A 19,071-nucleotide genomic window follows, 5' to 3' on the forward strand; every position below is an offset into this window, starting at 1 on the left:
AGCTGTTGCAGAATGTGTGGTGGAGATACTTAATGAGCAGTTCATAAAGGTCATTCAATCTTGTGAATGTGACTTCATGGAGAGATTAAGAGCAGTTGATGATGGGGAGGAGAGACTGACTGTAAGTGAGCAAGAGGTGTTTGGGGAATTGAGTAAACTAGATGTAAATAAGGCTGTGGGACTTGATAATATATCACCGCGTATTCTGAAGGAACGTGCCAGAGAGTTGAGACCTGCCTTGACATATTTTTTAATACGAGTCTTGCACTTGGTCAAGTTCCTAAAGAGTGGAAGGAGGGCAAAATTGTGCCACTTCATAAAGGAGGTGATCGAACTCAAGCATCAAACTATAGGCCTATCTGTGTGCCAGGTGTTGTGGTTAAGTTGTTAGAGAAGCTTGTGAGAACTAGGATCCAGAGTTGGGTTGGCAACAATGGTATAATCTTTAATGGACAGCATGGATTTGCTAAAGGGAGGTCATGTTTTAGTAATCTACTTACTTATTACAATAAAGTGACTGCTTCCTTGGACAGAGGAGAAGGATACACAGTAATATACTTGGATTTCGCAAAAGCTTTTGACAGAGTACCTCATGATAAGTTGACAGTCAAACTAGAGCAGATGGGGTTGGATATTAGATTAGTGCATTGGATACTAGATTAGTCCAGGAAAAGGAAAGTCACTAGTGGAGTGCCTCAGGGGGTCTGTTTTAGGGCCATTACTATTTAACTTGTATATTAATGATATTGGCGAAGATTTGGATGGAGATATTCAGTTGTTTGCAGATGATGCAAAGTTGGGACAAACCATAAAGAGTAGTGAGGATGTTGTGGCCTTGCAAGAAGACTTGAATAAATTGAGTGATTGGGTAAGCAAATGGAGATGTGAGTTCAATGTTGCAAAATGTAAGGTTTTAAAATTTGGAAAACAAAGATGGGATGCAGAATTTATGCTTGGTGAGAATATATTGTTGGAAGTAGAGGAAATAAGAGATCTAGGGGTGATAGTGGATAAGGATCTAAAATTTAGGGGACATATCGCTAAAATTGTGAAGACAACACAAAGACATCTGAGAATGATGCGGAGGACACTGACGTGTAGAAGTAGGGAGATTCTTGTTCCATTGTATAAGGCTTTGATTAGGCCACACATGGACTATTGTGCCCAGATTTGGTCACCTGGTTTTCAGAAGGATGAAGAGATGTTGGAAAGGGTCCAAAGGCAACTGACTAAGGTAGTTTCTGACGTCTGGAACGTTGAGTATGAGGAAAGATTGAAAAGATGTAATTTTCAGAGTCTAGTGGAGAGAAGGAAGAGGAGAGATATGATAGAGACCGACAAGTTGGTAAGGGGATACTATAGGATCAATGGTGGAGAAGTTCTACAGAGAATAGTGGGAGATCAGGGGAGAACCAGAGGTCATCCCTGGAAACTGTATAAAGAGGGTGTGAGAGGCAGATTTTTTTCGTGCAGAGTTGTGAGTGATTGGAATGCCTTGCCTGAGAGTGTGGTGTCTGCAAGGAGTTTGAATGTGTTTAAGACACGGTATGATGAGATGTGTGTGAGATAAAAGGGCCTCCTAGATGAGTCTTTGACTCCATGAGGTCTTGTTTAATAATAATAATGTACAAAGTGTTACCCTATGAATTTGGAGTGAAAAGATTACCATTACCAGCTGTGGCCATGGAAATGTACTCCAGGAAACTGATGAAGTCAGAAATTTGGGGATGTTAGTAGATAGAGAGTTGAAGTTTAGAGGGCTTACTGCAAAAGTAGTTTCAGATTACTTGGTTACTGAAGAATACTCTGAGAAGCAGAGATAGGTAGATTATTATACTTCTTGATGAGGCCTTGACAAGACCTCATCTTAACTAGTGTTGACAGATCTGGTCACCTGGTTTTCTTGGAGATGAGAAGAAAGTGGAGAGGATCCAGAGGTGAGTGACCAAGATCGTGGTAGGCTTAGTGAATGCACCTTATGAGGATAGGTTAAAGAAATTGTTTGATAAGTGGAAAAGGAGTGATATGACTGAAGCATACAAATTGCTAAAAGGTTTTTACAGGATTGATAAAGAGTGTGGTTAGAAAGTGTGTGAGGCCTAGATTTTTTGCTTGGAGAGTGGTGAGTGAGTGGAATAGGTTGCCATAGTCTGTTGTGGGCACCACGAATGTGAATGAGTTTAAAGCAAAGTACAACAGACATTGTGCAAACACTGGATAGTGCCAGGATTGATGGAAGCCCTAAACATTATGCCAGCATAATGTTTAGGGCTTCCATCAATGAGTCAATGAACTCCATGGTGTTACCTGCATAATAATAATCCTTATGTTTAATTTCATATTGCTGTTTTTTAGAACAGTCTTCTCCCATACCATGTCACTTAATCGTATGGGAGAAGACTGTTTCTGCTTCTTCAAGAAACACAAAGAAATTTCTCTCAAATCACTTGGACACACATGATACTGTTGTGTCTAATCTAAATTTGGCTAAATTATAGCATTATACATGAGAGAGAAAGAGATAAAATATTTTAATTATCATAAAATGATGTGAGACAAAAATTTACCTTTCTTGCTACTATACATTTTACTCCTGGATATCTAGAAAATAATTCATCTAAATTCTGTAAGAAAGAGTTTGAGATAAGAAGAGAATCATTCATTTAATAACTTAGTTACATAAATAACATAGCAATCTTTTTATAAATTTTTTCTTAAATTTTATATTCTTTCTTTGAAAAATCAATAAGTTTCTAAAATTCTTAAGTTATTTTTTGATATTGTGGTAAGTTAAATCCTTGATGAAATTAAAGTATTCAAAAGTGCTTATGAAGTACTAATGATCACCCTGTGCACCCAATTCCCATGAAATGTTGGAAACTGATACTACATTAATTTTGTAGATGGATTAGAAATGATTAAATGGGAACCTTGCTTAAAGACAATTTTTTTGTCCATTTTTGTTTCCATATAAGTTCAGCAATGAAAATAAGCCACTGCTGACAAAAAGCAACACATCTCATTGTAAAATTCTAATATACTGCCTGAAGTTAAAAAACAACAACAGAGATGTTATCTACTCAGTCAGCCAGGTATATGCCTAAAGCTCATTCTGATATTGTGCAGAAAATGCTACTAGATATCAGCAAACATGAAGAATATAAACTGCAAGGCCAGAAAGTAACAAGCATGGTTAAAAAAGAAAAAGTAGAATATGAGAGGAGATTGACCAGTGAGGTCAAAGCTAATCTAAGGGAATTTTTCTGCTATATAACAAGCCAGAGGAAAAATAATTATCACAGGTTGACACTGGTAGTTATGGTAGCAGAGCAATCACAATAAATGATATAGTGGAATTATTTCCACTATATGAATAACGAACATTTCATGAGTGTATATCAGAGTGGTGTGAATGATTCTGTGCAACATGTCGAAGGGAGGCAAGGATTAGGAGTATTAAAGGCAAAAGAATCAGCGGTGTATGAAATATTGCTTGGGTTAGATACTAATGATGTGAGAATGAATGACATACTGCCATGTATTTTTAAAGAATGTGCAAGAGTTAGTCATGTCCTTGACCTGGTCATTTAGTAAAAGTATTGCAGTAGGAAAGGTTCCTAAGAAATGGAAAGAAGGCAAAATAATACCTCTCCACAAGCATGGTTTGAGAACAGAAGTTTCCAACTATAGATTGAACGTATAAAGGCTTATGTGTTCGTCATACATGTTGATTAAATTTGACGGCATATATCAGAACACAGAATGATAAGTAAATAATTATAATTAAATAAAACAGAGCGAGAGCAATTTGTTCCAATGACAATGCTCTTGCTTCTGAACTGGCTCATTTATGCCACATCTTCTTGGCCAATGGCTATAATCTTTATCTTATAGAGATTATTAAATGCTCCCAAGAAACCCCCTCCCACTATCCATCAAGGAGAACTACAACAAAAAAACAGTCACCATCCCATACATTAAAGGCACATCAGAAAAGATATCTAGTTCTCAATAAACATCAACTATGCACTGTAATCAGACTGTGTGTCAAATTAGCAACTCTCATCTATTCACTCAAAAAATAGCATCTCCCCTTTATCACATCCAGGAGTCTATGAAGCACCCTGCTTGTGTGATCAAGCTTTTTACTATGGTCAAACAGGAAGAAATGTGGACATCTGCATCAGTGAACATAAAGTACTGCACAGAAGCTTTTACAAGTCAGAGAGATTGTTCTTAGAAGCAATTGAAGCCTTGAAACATACTCAAATCTCAACAAATATGGCTGTATAAATTTGTCTAAGATTTGAGAGACAGTCATCTTAAGACATAACTAGTACCTGCTTTTTTTTTTAAACATAGAGGGTGCCTAATTAGGACTGTAGTCTTTGTTGTTGCTACAACTGTTCAAACTAGTCCCATTATTACACCATGTTGCTGTAGTCTCGTGTATTGTGACAAACTGTGTTTTATGCTCAGAAGATGCTGGATATAACACCAGTGAAATATCAGCAATAAGTCAATAAATTATTATTTACTTATCGTTCTGTGTTCTAATATATATACCGTCAAAATTAATCAACAATTATAGATTGGTCTGTATATCTGAAGTTGTGATCAAAGTGTTGAAAAAAATTGGTTAGAAATAGAATACAGAACTGCGTTGATGGGCATAAGATTATAGTCAGCTTATAGAATAAGATTATAGATCTGTGAAAGGCAAGTCTTGTTTTAGAAATCTGCTTATGTTTTTTGATAGGATGATGAATGTGTTGGATAAGGGAGATTCATATACAGTGATTTTTTTGAACTTTGTAAAGGCATTTGATAGATTACCACTTGACAGATTGGTGTATAAGATGCAGAAGATAGAATTAGATAGATTGGTTAGACAGACCAAAGACTGGCTTATTGAAAGATACTAGCAAGTTGTGTATGATGAAGTAGTGTCTCAGAAAAGGAAGGTAGCCTGTGGCATGTCTCAGGATTCTGATCTTGGGCCCCAACTGTTTATATATAACATGAAATACATGTTTCACATAAACCATAAAATACCATTTTTAATGACACTTCATGTGGGTAGACTAGGGATCTTCAAATGTTTGTCGATGATGCAAAGTTATGTAGAATTATCAGGAGTAGTGCTGATGTTAATTTTCTTCTACAGAAATATACGAATAGATTTTAAGACTTGGACAAATGAGTGAGGTAGCAGTTGTAATATTAATAAATGCAAGGTGTTACACTTTGGGATATAGAGATATAAGGCTATTTTAAGGATATATTGGGAGAGCTGTACTTCAGGAAGTGGATGACATTGAAGTGATAGTAGACAGTGGACTAAAGTTCTGAGTGCATGTCGGAAGTGTTGCAAAGACTGCACATCATATTGCTGCTATGATAAAAAGTACAATGACATGCAGGGATAAGGAGGTGGTGGTGGTGGCAGCAACTCGTATAGGTAAATATGACTTCTGCATTGCTTCAACCTTGGTATCACCCCTGGGTCTGGCTCCCACTGAAGAGACCTCAATGAAGGTGGAAACTGGTGTCTAGGTTAGTGACCCTTCCCATAATTCATAGCATTATACATGCCTGTAAGGAGATGTGCTTTGCATTATGGGATACTAAGGCAAGCGATGTGAAGTTTGTCCGCCTTTGATATGAGTTGCCCCAGTCCTGAAGATACTTCAGGCGCAAACTTTGTTTGCTTACACTTGGATAAAGGATTAAACTAAATATATAATTTATCGTCTAACCAAGTGAAAAAAACTTCCAACTCTAGCTTAACTTAATTTTGTAACCTAATAGATAATAATTAATTATAATGAAGAGCCAAAGGCTTCAATTTGGTGACATGAACTTATTTAAGTTAAGGGATATTATATCTCATATTGTTTCTTAGCTGAATAAGAAACTCAAAGAGTTTCCCAGACCGGTTTCGACCTTTTTTTTTGAGGTCTCATCAGTGAGTAGGTAGACCATGTTAATACCAAGTTTGTAGCGAACAGAACTTACATCCCTTTAATGAGAATTGCCAAGAGGTGTCCTATTAAAGTATTACTTTAATGCCAAGAGGTGTAAAGTATTACTTTATAAAGTATTACTTTAATGCCAAGAGGTGTCCTATTAAAGTATTACTATAATAGAACACCTATTGGCAATTCTCATTAAAGTGATGTAAGTTCTGTTCGCTACAAACTTGGTATTAACATGGTCTACCTACTCACTGATGAGACCTCAAAAAAGGTCGAAACCAGTCTGGGTAGTGACCTTCTCTCATAATGTTGAACAATAATACAGCTCCTAGGAGTTAAGTTCACATTATGGGTAAATATCAAGAATAGTGATTGGAGCTTGCGCCACCTTTTCCATGAGTTGCCTCAGCTTGCACTAACTTCAAGGGTCAGTTGCTACACTATCCAGGTATTTGTTACGCTTGGAATCGCCGAACTTTATATAGTTTCTATATTCGGCAGGAAACTCTTTGAGTTTCTTATTCGGCTAAGAAACAATATGGGATATAATATCCCTTAACTTAAATAATAGATAATAATAATAATAATAATAACAGGATTCTAGCTTTGATGCAGTAAGTTTTTTTTTTTTTTTTTTTTTTTTTTTTTTTTTTTTTTTACCAGAGGTCAAGCCAATATTTTTAATGGGTGACTAGTAACTTTAGCATACCATGTGTAGATTGTAATAGCTTATTTCTTTGGATATATGTGTATACTCCAGATGATGACCTTAATGTGAAGGTTGAAACATCAAGTGATTATTTTGGTTTATATTAAACTGAAGTTTTTCTAACATGGTAGTTGTTTCCATAATTTTTAACATGTAGACCTTTAAGTTAGTTACGGGATTCTATCAGATTAAGACAGAAGGAATTATAGAAAAAGTGGATGTTAAGTTGGAAGTTGTAGGAAGTTTTTTCACACTTGGTAAGACTATAATAAATTTAGTTTAATCCTTTATCCAAGTGTAAGCAAACAAAGTTTGCACCTGAAGTATCCTCAGGACTGAGCAACTCGTGGACTAAGCTCTCAATACTCCTTGTCTTAGTATCTCCCATAATGCAAAACACATCTCCTTGCAGACATGTATAATGCTATGCATTAATGGAAGAGCCACTGCCCAGACTGGTTTCAACCTTATTGAGGTCTTGTCAGTGGGAGCCAGACTCAGAGGTGGTGATACCAAGGTGGAAGCAATGGAGAAGTCATATTTACCTATATAAGTGGCAAAAAGGTGTCTCACCTTATTATTAAATTACTCTGAATTTAGAGAAAGATGTTGGAAGTTGTTTTCCACTTGGTTAGACTATAATAAATTGAATGGAATGCATTTCCATGCATTGTGAATGTAGGTAGGGTAAATAACTTCAGAGTTCATTATGACAGATATCTTGCTGGTTGAGTGGGCCTTCCATCTATTGACTCCATGAAGGTTACCAAAATAATAACAACATTACTTCTGCTTTAAAACATACAAGGCCACTAAAGTTTACCTCAAAAATACTTTTGTGGTGCACATTATTAAAGAGCATCACAAACTAGAAAAATGCATTTAAGTTTCATTAACTTTATGTGTGGAAGATCATTCCTAGATGGGAGTGACTACTTGTTTACAAAGAATTCAATAAGTGCTGATATTTGCTCTCTCAGCAGAAACATATCATCCTCAAAAATTAAAATTCAGCCCTCATCTGTATTCCATCTATATATACTATCTCAGTTCATATGGATTTCTATTTGTCATCTGTTCCAGTGCATCTCTCTATTTAGTTATATATATATTTTTTAGGGGGGGGGGGGGAGAGGGGGCAATCTCAACACCTATGTAGAGCTGTTAGCCTACAGTAGTATGTAGTACTGTGGATTACCTAAGAGTTGGATAATTCAGATAAATGGCAAATTTCCCCCATATACTAGTGCATCCTGAACCAGCAAGACATTGCTATTAACAATAACATAATCAATATATATATATTTTTTATTTCTCACATTTTTTTGTTGTGAATTTGTGCACATTTTTTATATTAGAATATTAGTAATCACCATATGAGTAATGAATAATCCATGTCTTGAGCCAAAATGAGGATGGGTCTCCTTCCTCAGGTGGTATCATAAGTACAAATATGTCACATTATCCAAATTCCCAATTCTGATATTTGAACACATCACTCTACTTCCAATTATCTGTTATTCAAGAACTTTATCTGCATGTATAAATAATATGTGCTGAATCCTATAGCTATTCCTTTTTTTTCCAGAACTGTTGTCTCAATATAATTACTGGTAGTTATTAATTAGATGAATCTCACCTGTTATTTTGTTTTTCTTTGTTTCAGTAACACCACAATATTGATCAAAATAATGATTTTATAATGTCTTTCCATTGATATTTCTTATAATATCAATGGTGCATGTCAGGAATTCTGATGATTCAGAGTTTGAGTGTGTTCCAGTAAATAACTTTTCATTGTTTGATCTGGTTCTCTGAAACAACAACAACAAAAAAAAAAGCTTTATTTACCTAGGTAGTGCTCTAGCCAACATGGCATTTAATTTTGTTGTAACATCATTTTCTTTAAATTTTAACCTACAGAATACAGTTGGATCAACTTAATCCCAAGCTGTCAGCCCATCCTTATCAGATATCTACTAATAGGGTGTGCCACAAGACAGTGGGGATTAATTATTAGGTCAGAAGCCCTAGTCAGTTCTTTGCTGGCAGCACAGAAAGTTTCAGCCTTGAAGACAGTTCCTCCAGTTGGATATGTGTTAAAAAAAATGAGCTTTCAAATGACAGGAGTATTAAATGTGTGTATGTGTTAAGTTTTATAATAGCTGATGAAATAGCATATTAGAAGAAAGAGAACAATGTGGCTGAGCGTGAAAAAGAGAGGCATCTACTACATTCTCAACTGCAACCTTCGTTGCTTTTGAAGATTACTCTGTCCTCTCCCAACATACCATGAGCTGTAAATCTCACTTGTGTTGATACTGTAAAATCTCTTTACCAACAGGTATATTTTTGTCATACTTCCTCTTCTCAATCTATTATTTTCCACAAGTCAGATATCTTCTTAATTATCAGCCATTAAAACTTTTTGACTGTCTTCCTACCTCTGTGGAACCTTGTTGACCATATCAAAGCCTTGAAAATTGTCAGAATAAATTATTTATTCATAGAAGTTGGTGTTCTCTTCAATACTCTAGTAATCTGATATGTTGACTTAATAGCATTGAGAACCCACAAACTTCACTTTCTGTTTACCAGCACTGCCAGGCAGCTTCATTGTCTGCTTGCAGCAAATTACCATTAATAATATATTTTATCTGCAATAACTTCATTTCAAAGATACATATCTTTGCACTAAGCAATAATGAACTATTATTCAATTTATAAAGTCAACTACCATTTCAGATAAAAACTTTAATATTAAAATTCTACATTAGGACCTTTATATCACGGTTGAAATGTCAGGGTCGTTAACGTAAAGATCAAAACATAGAATTTTATTACTAAAGCGATTATGTCAAAAGGTAGTTGACTCCATAAATTGAATATAATGCTGTTCACTGTTTAATTACACTGAATGAATTGAAATGCTATTCATAATCCTTTGCCTAAAATCTTTGTTTTGTGAGAATCTGTATCAGATATGCCCAATGATGCAGAATTAAGGAGGATGATCATTTTCCATAACTTTACATCATCGACAATAACTTCATTTTATTATCCAGATTCACTCCAATATCAATAAACAAGTTAAACAACTATGGTCCAAGTCCAAAATGTTGTGGTATATATACTGCTACCTTTGGTCATCATTCTTTTTTCGAGTTAGCATCTCCATATATCACTTTTTGATGGCTGTCAGATAGCCATGGTAATATCCATGTCACATATACCCAGTGGTAAGCTATAAGGGGCTCGCGGGGGCTGGCACGAGCGCTTTGTTAAATTTTTCTCAAATTTGCGAGCCCCTTGTTCTTCTTGTTTAATAATCTTGTAGAACTAGAAAATACCACAGCGGAATGTATACATGCTACTATAATTGCTACTTTAAATTCATATGGATTTTCTGATAACTATTTAAAATGCATTTTGTTCTGATGGAGCTAGTGTAATGCTAGGAGACAAATCAGGTGTTGCAATCAAACTTCTACAAAACTTTCCCAACATTGTGATTTGGCATTGCGTTGCTCGTTGTTTACAACTAGCATTAGATCATTCGATAAAAAACATTAAAAGAAATAAATCATTTTGAAATATTTATGGATAAATTATATGCTTTTTATCATCAATCACCAAAAAATCAACAAGAATTAAATACAATTGCAAAAAGACCTTGGTATCGAAATTTTAAAGATCGGCCATGTGTTTGGCATCGAATGATAAATATAAGGGCTTTATAAACCGACATCTCAATTTGGAATTTTTAAAAGATCTAGCATTAATGACTGATATCCTACAGGAATTATCATATCTGTCAGAAACTCTACAAAGTCGTGATATAAGCATTATAAGGGCTAGTTAGCCTTTTTTTTTTTTTTTTTTTTGCTCGGCAATGTGAGCCCTTTATTAAAATTTCCATAGCTCACCACTGCACATACCCATCCTTTGAATTTGTATAAAATCTCTCATGTAGAATCCTATGAAATGCATGGAAAAAATCCAGAAGTATTATGGTATATCCATTCCCCTTAACCAAATCTCTTGTCATTCTATTATATGATGTGAGAAGATTGCTGAAGCAAGACTTGCTTTTAACAAAACTATGATGACCTCTATACAGAAGCAAAGTGCTATACACACTCAGCTCTAGTTGCTATTCCTAATTAGCCTCTCCAACATCTTAATGAATATTCCAAAGCTACTGACTGGCTCATAATTGCTTGCTTCTGATCTAACATCACTCTTACATAATGAAATTATTTTGATCATTAGTAACTCTGCATAGATAGTTCCTGCATAAGAGCAGATTGCTAGTAGGAAGGATTTACAAAGAAAGGTGTGAGGCATTATTAAATCATCACCCTAAACAGAACAGGTCAAATAGCAATGACTTACCTTTATCTCCCATATGGGAAATAGTCTTTCTCAACTTAATTTGTCTACTATTTTTTTTATTTGCACTAGAAATAACTCACTATTGTTTTACTAAATTAGTGTCATATTGTTTATGACACTAATTGATTATTCTGTATGTGTGCATGTGATTCTTTTTTATTTATTTCACTCCAAGGATCACTAAGAAACATCAACAAAAACTTTATGCTAATAAATTAGCTGATTTATATAAGATATCCAGAGTATTTTTTGCTCATTAATCAACCAAATTCCTTACCCTACTGCCACAATCACAGACCTTTCTTGTTTGACAAAGCTAGTTCCACCATTCTTGGATCAAGCTGAGAGGGTGGTATGTCGCTTAATGGCGACAGTTGGTAGAATCATTGGAGCAAGGATAAGAATTATAACTAATTAAATAAATTTTCACTAAAAATTTAATTAGTTATACTGAGACTGGATGTCTATTAATTATCAAGGTTATTAGTAGGTTTTGAAGTGAATTTTGTCCACAACAGTGAACAATTAACAAAGGCAAAAATGCCTGGGCGAATGTTGCAGATGTGTTTTTTGAGAGATTAAACAAGAGATGTGAGAGAATGAGGGTCTGCAGAAAGTGTGATATTTTAATAACTATGGTGATTTGAATGAAAGTAAAGAACAGGGAGTGTGAAGAATACCAGATAAAAGGCAGTGATAGGTGTAAGACTGAAAATAACAACCAGAAGAATGAGCATGAGAACATGAGTAAGGAGAATACAATTATGAATATGGAAATGACCGAGAAAGGAAAAATGAGCTTAAACATGGAAACAGAAGTGGGCTTGTCCGATGGTGGAAGAGCTGGTGTTACTGCGAGAAAGCAAGAAAGTCTTATCGATGGCAATACTGAAAACAATTGCTGGACATGTAAGAATTGAAAATGAAATTATAAGATGGGAATTAAGATAGAGGCATATACAAAATGAAATCAGACATATAGTGGATATGAATGGAAGATAATATCCAATAAAATGAAAGATAATGGAGAAAAAGCAGTAGAAAATAACACAAGAGAAGTACTATATGGACATTTTATTATAAAAGGTGTGGTGAATGAGAGGGTAAACAAGGTCTTTTTTCCATGAGGGAGGAACAGGTTGATTGAGGTGCTGGATATGAGAAGTAAGTGTGCAGGAAGGTTAGTGGTTGTGGTTGGAGTGAATGATTTGGTTAAGATATCAGCAGAAGTCAGAGATGATGTAAATGAGCAGGATGATGTGAATGAGTTTGGGAGGGGGGGGGAGAGAAAGGGACAAAAGATAAAAGGTGAGGGTGACACTTAATAAAGCTTCTAGACTTGTATTTATTCTGTGAGATAGACCGAGTTATTTAGATGTAAGAAAACCATTATATTTCCTTAAATAAGATATATTGCTGGTACGGCACCTATGTGCAGCAGAACGCAGAACAATGCCGGCCAAGATGTCTTTGTTGGGCGAGATAAATTTGCGTGATTTTGTGCAGGGTAAAATTTGTGAGATGTATTCATTGCAGAAGTTGAAAGAATTGTGGAAGGAGAGGGAATATGGTGAGAGTGTGTGTAAAAATACTTAGAAAGTGAATGCAGAGAGAACAAATTATATGATAGTAGAGTAGAGAGCATTAATACAAGACCAGAAAATATAAATAAAGTGGTGATAATACTGAAAACACAGTGGCGGAAGTTCAAGAGAATGTAGAGGACCTGAATAAAGAAAGTACGTGCTTGCATGTAGTGCTTCATAGGACAAAGTGAAAGATTGAAAGGCTGCATAAACAGCAAGATATCAGCTGAACTGAAAACAGAAAAAAAAAACTGTAAGAATAATTGAGAGAATGAGCATAAGCAAATAATTATTTATGGTGATTCTATGATAAAGGAATTCTTCATAAAAGCACTATAAAGTCTTGTTCCCTAGTGTGAAAATCAATAATATTACTAATGCTGTCAGAATGCAGAAAGGGAAGGTAAAAGAATCGATTGTTTTGGCAATCAATTCTTTATCAATTCAATATAATCAATTCAATTGGTTATGGTTGCCAAAACAACCATAACCAATGATAATGAAAGGTGAGAAGTATTATTTGTTGGAATGACTACACAATGATACTGCTGAATTTTGCAAAGACGTTTGACAGGATGCCACATAGAACTCTATTATGCAAACTGCAACAAATGGGAATGGATGTGAAACTGGTGATATGGATAAAAGGGTGGCTGATGGACTGATCCAAAAAGTACTATATGGAGGAGCAGAATCCAAGAGAATGCAGGTGACTAATAGGGTCAGGGCTTTGTGCTTGGACCACTGCTATTCAATTTGTACATAAATGGTACAGGAAATGATTTCAAGGGAGATATTCAGTTGTTTGCTTTTAATGTAAAGTTAGATAGGGGTACTAGTTAATGTAGAGAGCTTGCAGGATGATTTCAATGGGTTGATAGTATGGACAAAACATGATGGATGCAAATTTAATGTGGAAGAGTGCAAAGTTATGTATTTTGAGATACAAAGATTACAGGCTGTGTACCACATTGAGGGAACCATACTCCAGGAAATGGATGAAGCCAGGGATTTGGGAGTAGTAATAGATAGAGTTGAAGTTTATAGGACATGTTGCTAAAGTAGGCAGGTAGCCTTGGTTATTGAAAAAAAACATTAACAAGCAGAGATAAGGGAGTTATCATTCCTCTTTATGAACGCCTTAATACGACCACATCTGGATTACAGTGCTCAGGTCTGGTCACTAGGTTTCTTGGTGACGAGAAAGTGGTGGAGAGGATCCAGAGGCGAGTGACAAAGATGGTGAGTGGTCTGTGGAATGCTCCCTATGAGGATAATATGGTGAGGGTTTGGAAATTGCAAAAAGTTGGTTCGATAAGCTAAAACGATGGGAGGGGGTTAAGATGGAAACTTAAGTTACTTAAAGAATTTTATAGGATTGATGCAGGGGAAATGTTTCAACATACAGCTAGAGGAAGCAGAACAAGAGGTTATCACTGGGAGGTGGGTAAGATTATGGTTAGCAAGGGTGTGAGGATTAGATTTTAGACTTGGACAGTGGTGAATGAATAGAATGGGTTTCTTGAGTAAGTTATAAGTGCTTTATCTGTTAACTGTTTCAAGGAAAGGTATGATAGATACTGTGTTGATAGTTTGAGTGTTAGGAGTCCATGGAGGTGCCTACGCAATAATGATAATTTTTCCTGAAGCACAAATCCTTTCTACCAACAAAAACATTCAGTGATAATCATCTGAAAATTTCAGCACAGTTCTTATGGCCAAACTTTTATTTTAATCTTCGGCATTTCATAATATGAATTCTTTCACTGAAAAGTCTGTTTTATGAAAATTTCTAAATTTATAATACTTACAAAAACGAATTATTAATTATTTAAATTAAGGGGATATTAAATCCCACATTGTTTTAAAGCCGAATAAGAAACTCAAAGATCGGACTCAAAGAGTTTCATGCCGAATATAGTAACTATAGTATATAGTAACTCTTTGATTCTGATCTTTGAGTTTCTTATTCAGCTTTAAAACAATGTGGGATTTAATATCCCCTTAATTTAAATAACGTTTACATTGCCGAAATGAAGCCTATTGGCTCTTTATCTTTATATCTTTATTTTAAATGAATTATTAATATTTAGTTTGCTGCAATTAAAAGAAAATTTTAATAATTCTTTTAATTCAGATTCAAAATTGGCAATGGCTGTAAAAGTCATAGAAAAAATTTTTAGTTTAATTTTACTTCCTCCTATTTTGTATTTAAGAAATTTTCAGCAGTTACATGGAGTACAATTTTTCTCCTCTTAGGCTACAATATGGAAACAAGAATACTATCGTGAAGTTTTAACTTAGGCATTAAAAAAAAAAAATCAGCTAACGCCTTTTTACTCCCGTATACGGGGAGTAGGCGAGGCCATTTAGCCCTATCTAACTTTTGGAGACTGAGTGGGCAGTTCAATCTCCACTGGTACCAATCAGAGATAAATGGCCCAAGGCTATCACTAATTAAGCGGTACTCAGTGAAGAGACACGGCTCAAATGTGCCGCCATCTCGTGGTCCCTAACTCTAACACAATATATTTAATGTCTGAAATAATGTGGGTTCTACGGTCGATTTTCTTGAGTTTACAGGACGAAAAACCCGAGTTTCCGGGAGGAAAAACCTGCTTGCCCGTGCCAGAGATCGACTAACTCGGGAACCGGTAGAAAAAGGGTTAGAAAAATTTCCTCTAGTCGGCAACTAGACTCGAAACCAAGTCTTCCTTCGTGCGGCCAAGCGCCGTGGTGTGCAAACGCCACATCCACTGAGCTACACAGGCTCTACTTAGGCATTTTAAACTTTTATTTTATTTCATATTAATCTTTTACAGAAATAATATTGGAAGTTTTTTCCCACTTGGTTAGACTATAATAAATTTAGTTTAATCCTTTATCCAAGTGTAAGCAAACAGAGTTTGCACCTGAAGTATCTTCAGGACTGAGGCAACTCGTGTTTGGTGGACCAAGCTGGACCAAGCTCTCATCACCCCTTGTCTTGGTATCTCCCATAATGCAAAGCACATCTCCTTGCAGACATGTACAGGGTGTTCGGGATAAATTTGACAGTTTCGTAAGGAAAAAGAAAATCTTCTTTGTATCTATTAAATTTAATGAATTGACAAAAAAACATTACAAGCAGAGTTAATTACAATACTATCAACAAGATTTACTCAAAATAACCACCATTAGCATCGATCACAGCTTCAATTCTGCTTCGGAACCTCGAACAAGCTGATGCTACAGTCTCCCTGGGAAGGGCCGCAAAAACTGTTTTAATTTTATCCATTAACTGGGCTTTTGTATTACTGGAAGTGCGATTGGTGTCTTTTTCAACTGCGTCCCATACAAAATAATCCATGGGGTTAAGGTCTGGGGAGTTTGGAGGCCAAACATTTGGACTGGTGAAGTCGTAGAAATTTTCAGACAACCATTTTTGACTTTTCCCAGAGGTGTGGCAAGGGGCCGAATCCTGCTGCCATACATACGGCCTACCATTGGCTACCCTTGTTATCCAGGGCTTGACTACAGTTAGCAACTCCACAAACAAAGCCCGAATTCCAATGCCAGGGTTCTTCAACACCTGTTCCTGCAGATTTGCGAGGAATTCTGCTGTACGAACGCAATCAGATCGTCTGCTAGGGATCTTTCTTCTTGCTACATCCTCGTAGTCACCATTGCAAGTCTCTAGTTCATGCCTGATTGTTTTTACTGTATTCAGGGAGCATTGGGCAGCAGTCGTAATATCCTTATTTTGATGGCGGGCACGAATCATCATGATACAAGTTATTCTCTTCCATGATTCAGGTGGGTTCCAGCTATCCATCCTTTCTGACATCTTGTATATGAATGAAGAAGGATCCAAACTTTTAAATGAAGAGAAGTGTGTGTTAATACATGTAACTTACGGAAAAATATAATTAATTATAAATATGTCAAATTTATCCCGAACACCCTGTATAATGTTATGAATTAAGGAAAGGGCCACTACCCAGACCGGTTTCGACCTTTATTGAGGTCTTGTCATGGTCCACCTTTACCACTAGTTGCCCCACTCCTGAAGATACTTCAGGCGCAAACTTTGTTTGCTTAATGGATTAATATAAATCTATTATAGTCTAACCAAGTGGTTAGACTATGATAATGGATTAATCTAAATCTATTATAGTCTAACCAAGTGGGGGGAAAACTTCCAACATCTTCCTTTAAATCCAGAGTAATTTAATAATAAGGTGAGACACCTTTTGGCAACTCGTATAGGTAAATATGACTTCTCCATTGCTTCGACCTTGGTATCACCACCTCTGGGTTAGGCTCTCACTGACAAGACCTCAATAAAGGTCAAAACTGGTCTGGGTAGTGGCCCTTCCCTTAATACATAGCATTATACATGTCTGCAAGGAAATGTGCCTTGCATTATGGGAGATACTAAGACAAGGAGTGATGAGAGCTTGGTCCACCTTTACCAAGCATTGCCTCAGTCCTGAAGATACTTCAGGTGCAAACTTTGTTTGCTTACACTTGGATAAAGGATTAAACTAAATTTATTATACAGAAATAATAATTCATTTGATAAGTTAAGATTCAAAAACATTAAGAAATTTATAACATTTAATATTTTTAACCTTTTGAGTTTTTTGCTAAAGTTAAAAATTGTTATTATTATTATTATTATTATTATTGTCACACCTCAATGCTGAAAAAATTACTGTAGGCAGAACAAGATTCAGAAGTGCAACATAAACGTATTGTATCATCGAAGGAGAAATTGATCTAGACAAGAACTTTTGTGAATCATTGTCTGAATTCATTTTAGTTTTTATGCTTTTATTTTGAGTTCATCTTTTCTAATGATGGTTTCCTTTGGTTGGAAAGATAATAATTTCAAATTACTTTAAATTTATATTAATTTTGAATTATTTAGCATATAAACATTTCAGTATGATGGTAAGTCTATTTGAGTAGTATAAATTAGTATAATAAATTTAGTTTAATCCCTTATTCAAGTGTGAGCAAACAAAGTTTGCACCTGAAAGCATCTTCAGGACTGGGGTAAGGTGGTACAACACCAGGTGACTCCTTGCAAAGGTGGAGCAAGCTACCAACACTCCTATCTCAGTATCTCCCATAATGCAAAACACATCTCCTTGCGGATATGTCTAATGTTATGCATTAAGGGAAGGGCCACAACCCAGACTAGTTTCGACCTTTATTGAGGTCTCTTCAGTGAGAGCCAGGCCCAAGTGGAGATACCAGGCAGAAGCATTAGCAGGTCATCTCTACCTATAGGAGTTGCCAAATGGTGTGCCTCTCTTTTTTTAATAAATTACTCTGGATTTAGTGAAAGATGTTGAAAGTTTATTTTTCACTTGGTTAGAGTATAATAAATTTAGTTTAATCCTTTATCCAAGGGTGGCACACCATTTGGCAACTCCTATAGGTAGAGATGACCTGCTAATGCTTCTGCCTGGTATCTCCACTTGGGCCTGGCTCCCACTGAAGAGACCTCAATAAAGGTCGAAACTAGTCTGGGTTGTGGTCCTTCCTTTAATGCATAACATTAGACATATCCGCAAGGAGATGTGTTTTGCAATACTATGGGAGATACTGAGATAGGAGTGTTGGTAGCTTGCTCCACCTCTGCAAGGAGTGTCCTGGTGTTGTACCACCTGTCTCCAGTCCTGAAGATACTTTCAGGTGCAAACTTTGTTTGCTCACACTTGGATAAAGGATTAAACTAAATTTATTATACTCTAACCAAGTGAAAAATAAACTTTCAACAAATTAGTATAAATTTTACAAAATTTATACTAATTTTGAATTATTTAACATATAAACATATTTCAGTATGATGGTGTCTATTTGAATAGTGTTTATTATCATAAAGATGGCTTGATAATGGATCCCCCCCATGTCCCCACTCCCCTCTTTTCTGTGTGTGCATTAACATTAATCAGTTTCATACGACATAGGCAGTGCCCCCCCCCCCCGCCAAAAAAAAAAAAAAAGCCACAACACACACAATTATGACATAATGCACTAGCTTCAAAGCCTTAGTTGCTTTGGCTGTAACTCCAAATAACCAATGGCTTTCTTGAGAAAATATGCCTTGGTTGGGAAAGCTAATAATTCTGAATGTTTCTTATAAATGAACTTACAGAACTTCAAAAGAAAATAAATGTTTTATAAAAGTATTTATTAGCAAGGCTAATTTTATATCTAGTTACCCCAGCAAAACTAACCCTAAGAATATTAAATTTACAAATCGATAAAAATTTATTTATAAAATTTTACATCTGTCAAGGCAGCTTGAGTCTCCCCCTGAGATTAGGTGTTTTAGGCAATTTAATGCAGGTTAGCCTGCCATTCCTTTAAGGATAAGTATTTTATGTCTGTATGTGTGTGCAGGAGAGGA

At 35.7% G+C, this 19,071-nt stretch overlaps 1 protein-coding gene across 1 annotated transcript in view; it reads right to left on the minus strand.

Annotated features, from left to right (window-relative positions):
• Positions 1 to 19,071, minus strand: part of LOC150108087 (multiple PDZ domain protein-like) — an 859,697-nt gene that overhangs the window by 117,200 nt on the left and 723,426 nt on the right. Inside the window, exon 27 of the mRNA XM_090415962.1 lies at positions 2,568 to 2,624. Coding sequence (XP_090272088.1) covers positions 2,568 to 2,624 — 57 coding nt within the window. The remainder of the gene's footprint in view (positions 1 to 2,567; positions 2,625 to 19,071) is intronic.

Source organism: Typopeltis vanoorti, chromosome 3 (genome assembly GCF_054136105.1).
Source record: "Typopeltis vanoorti isolate ZY-2024b chromosome 3, IOZ_Tvanoo_1.0, whole genome shotgun sequence".
Classification (NCBI taxonomy): domain Eukaryota; kingdom Metazoa; phylum Arthropoda; class Arachnida; order Uropygi; family Thelyphonidae; genus Typopeltis; species Typopeltis vanoorti.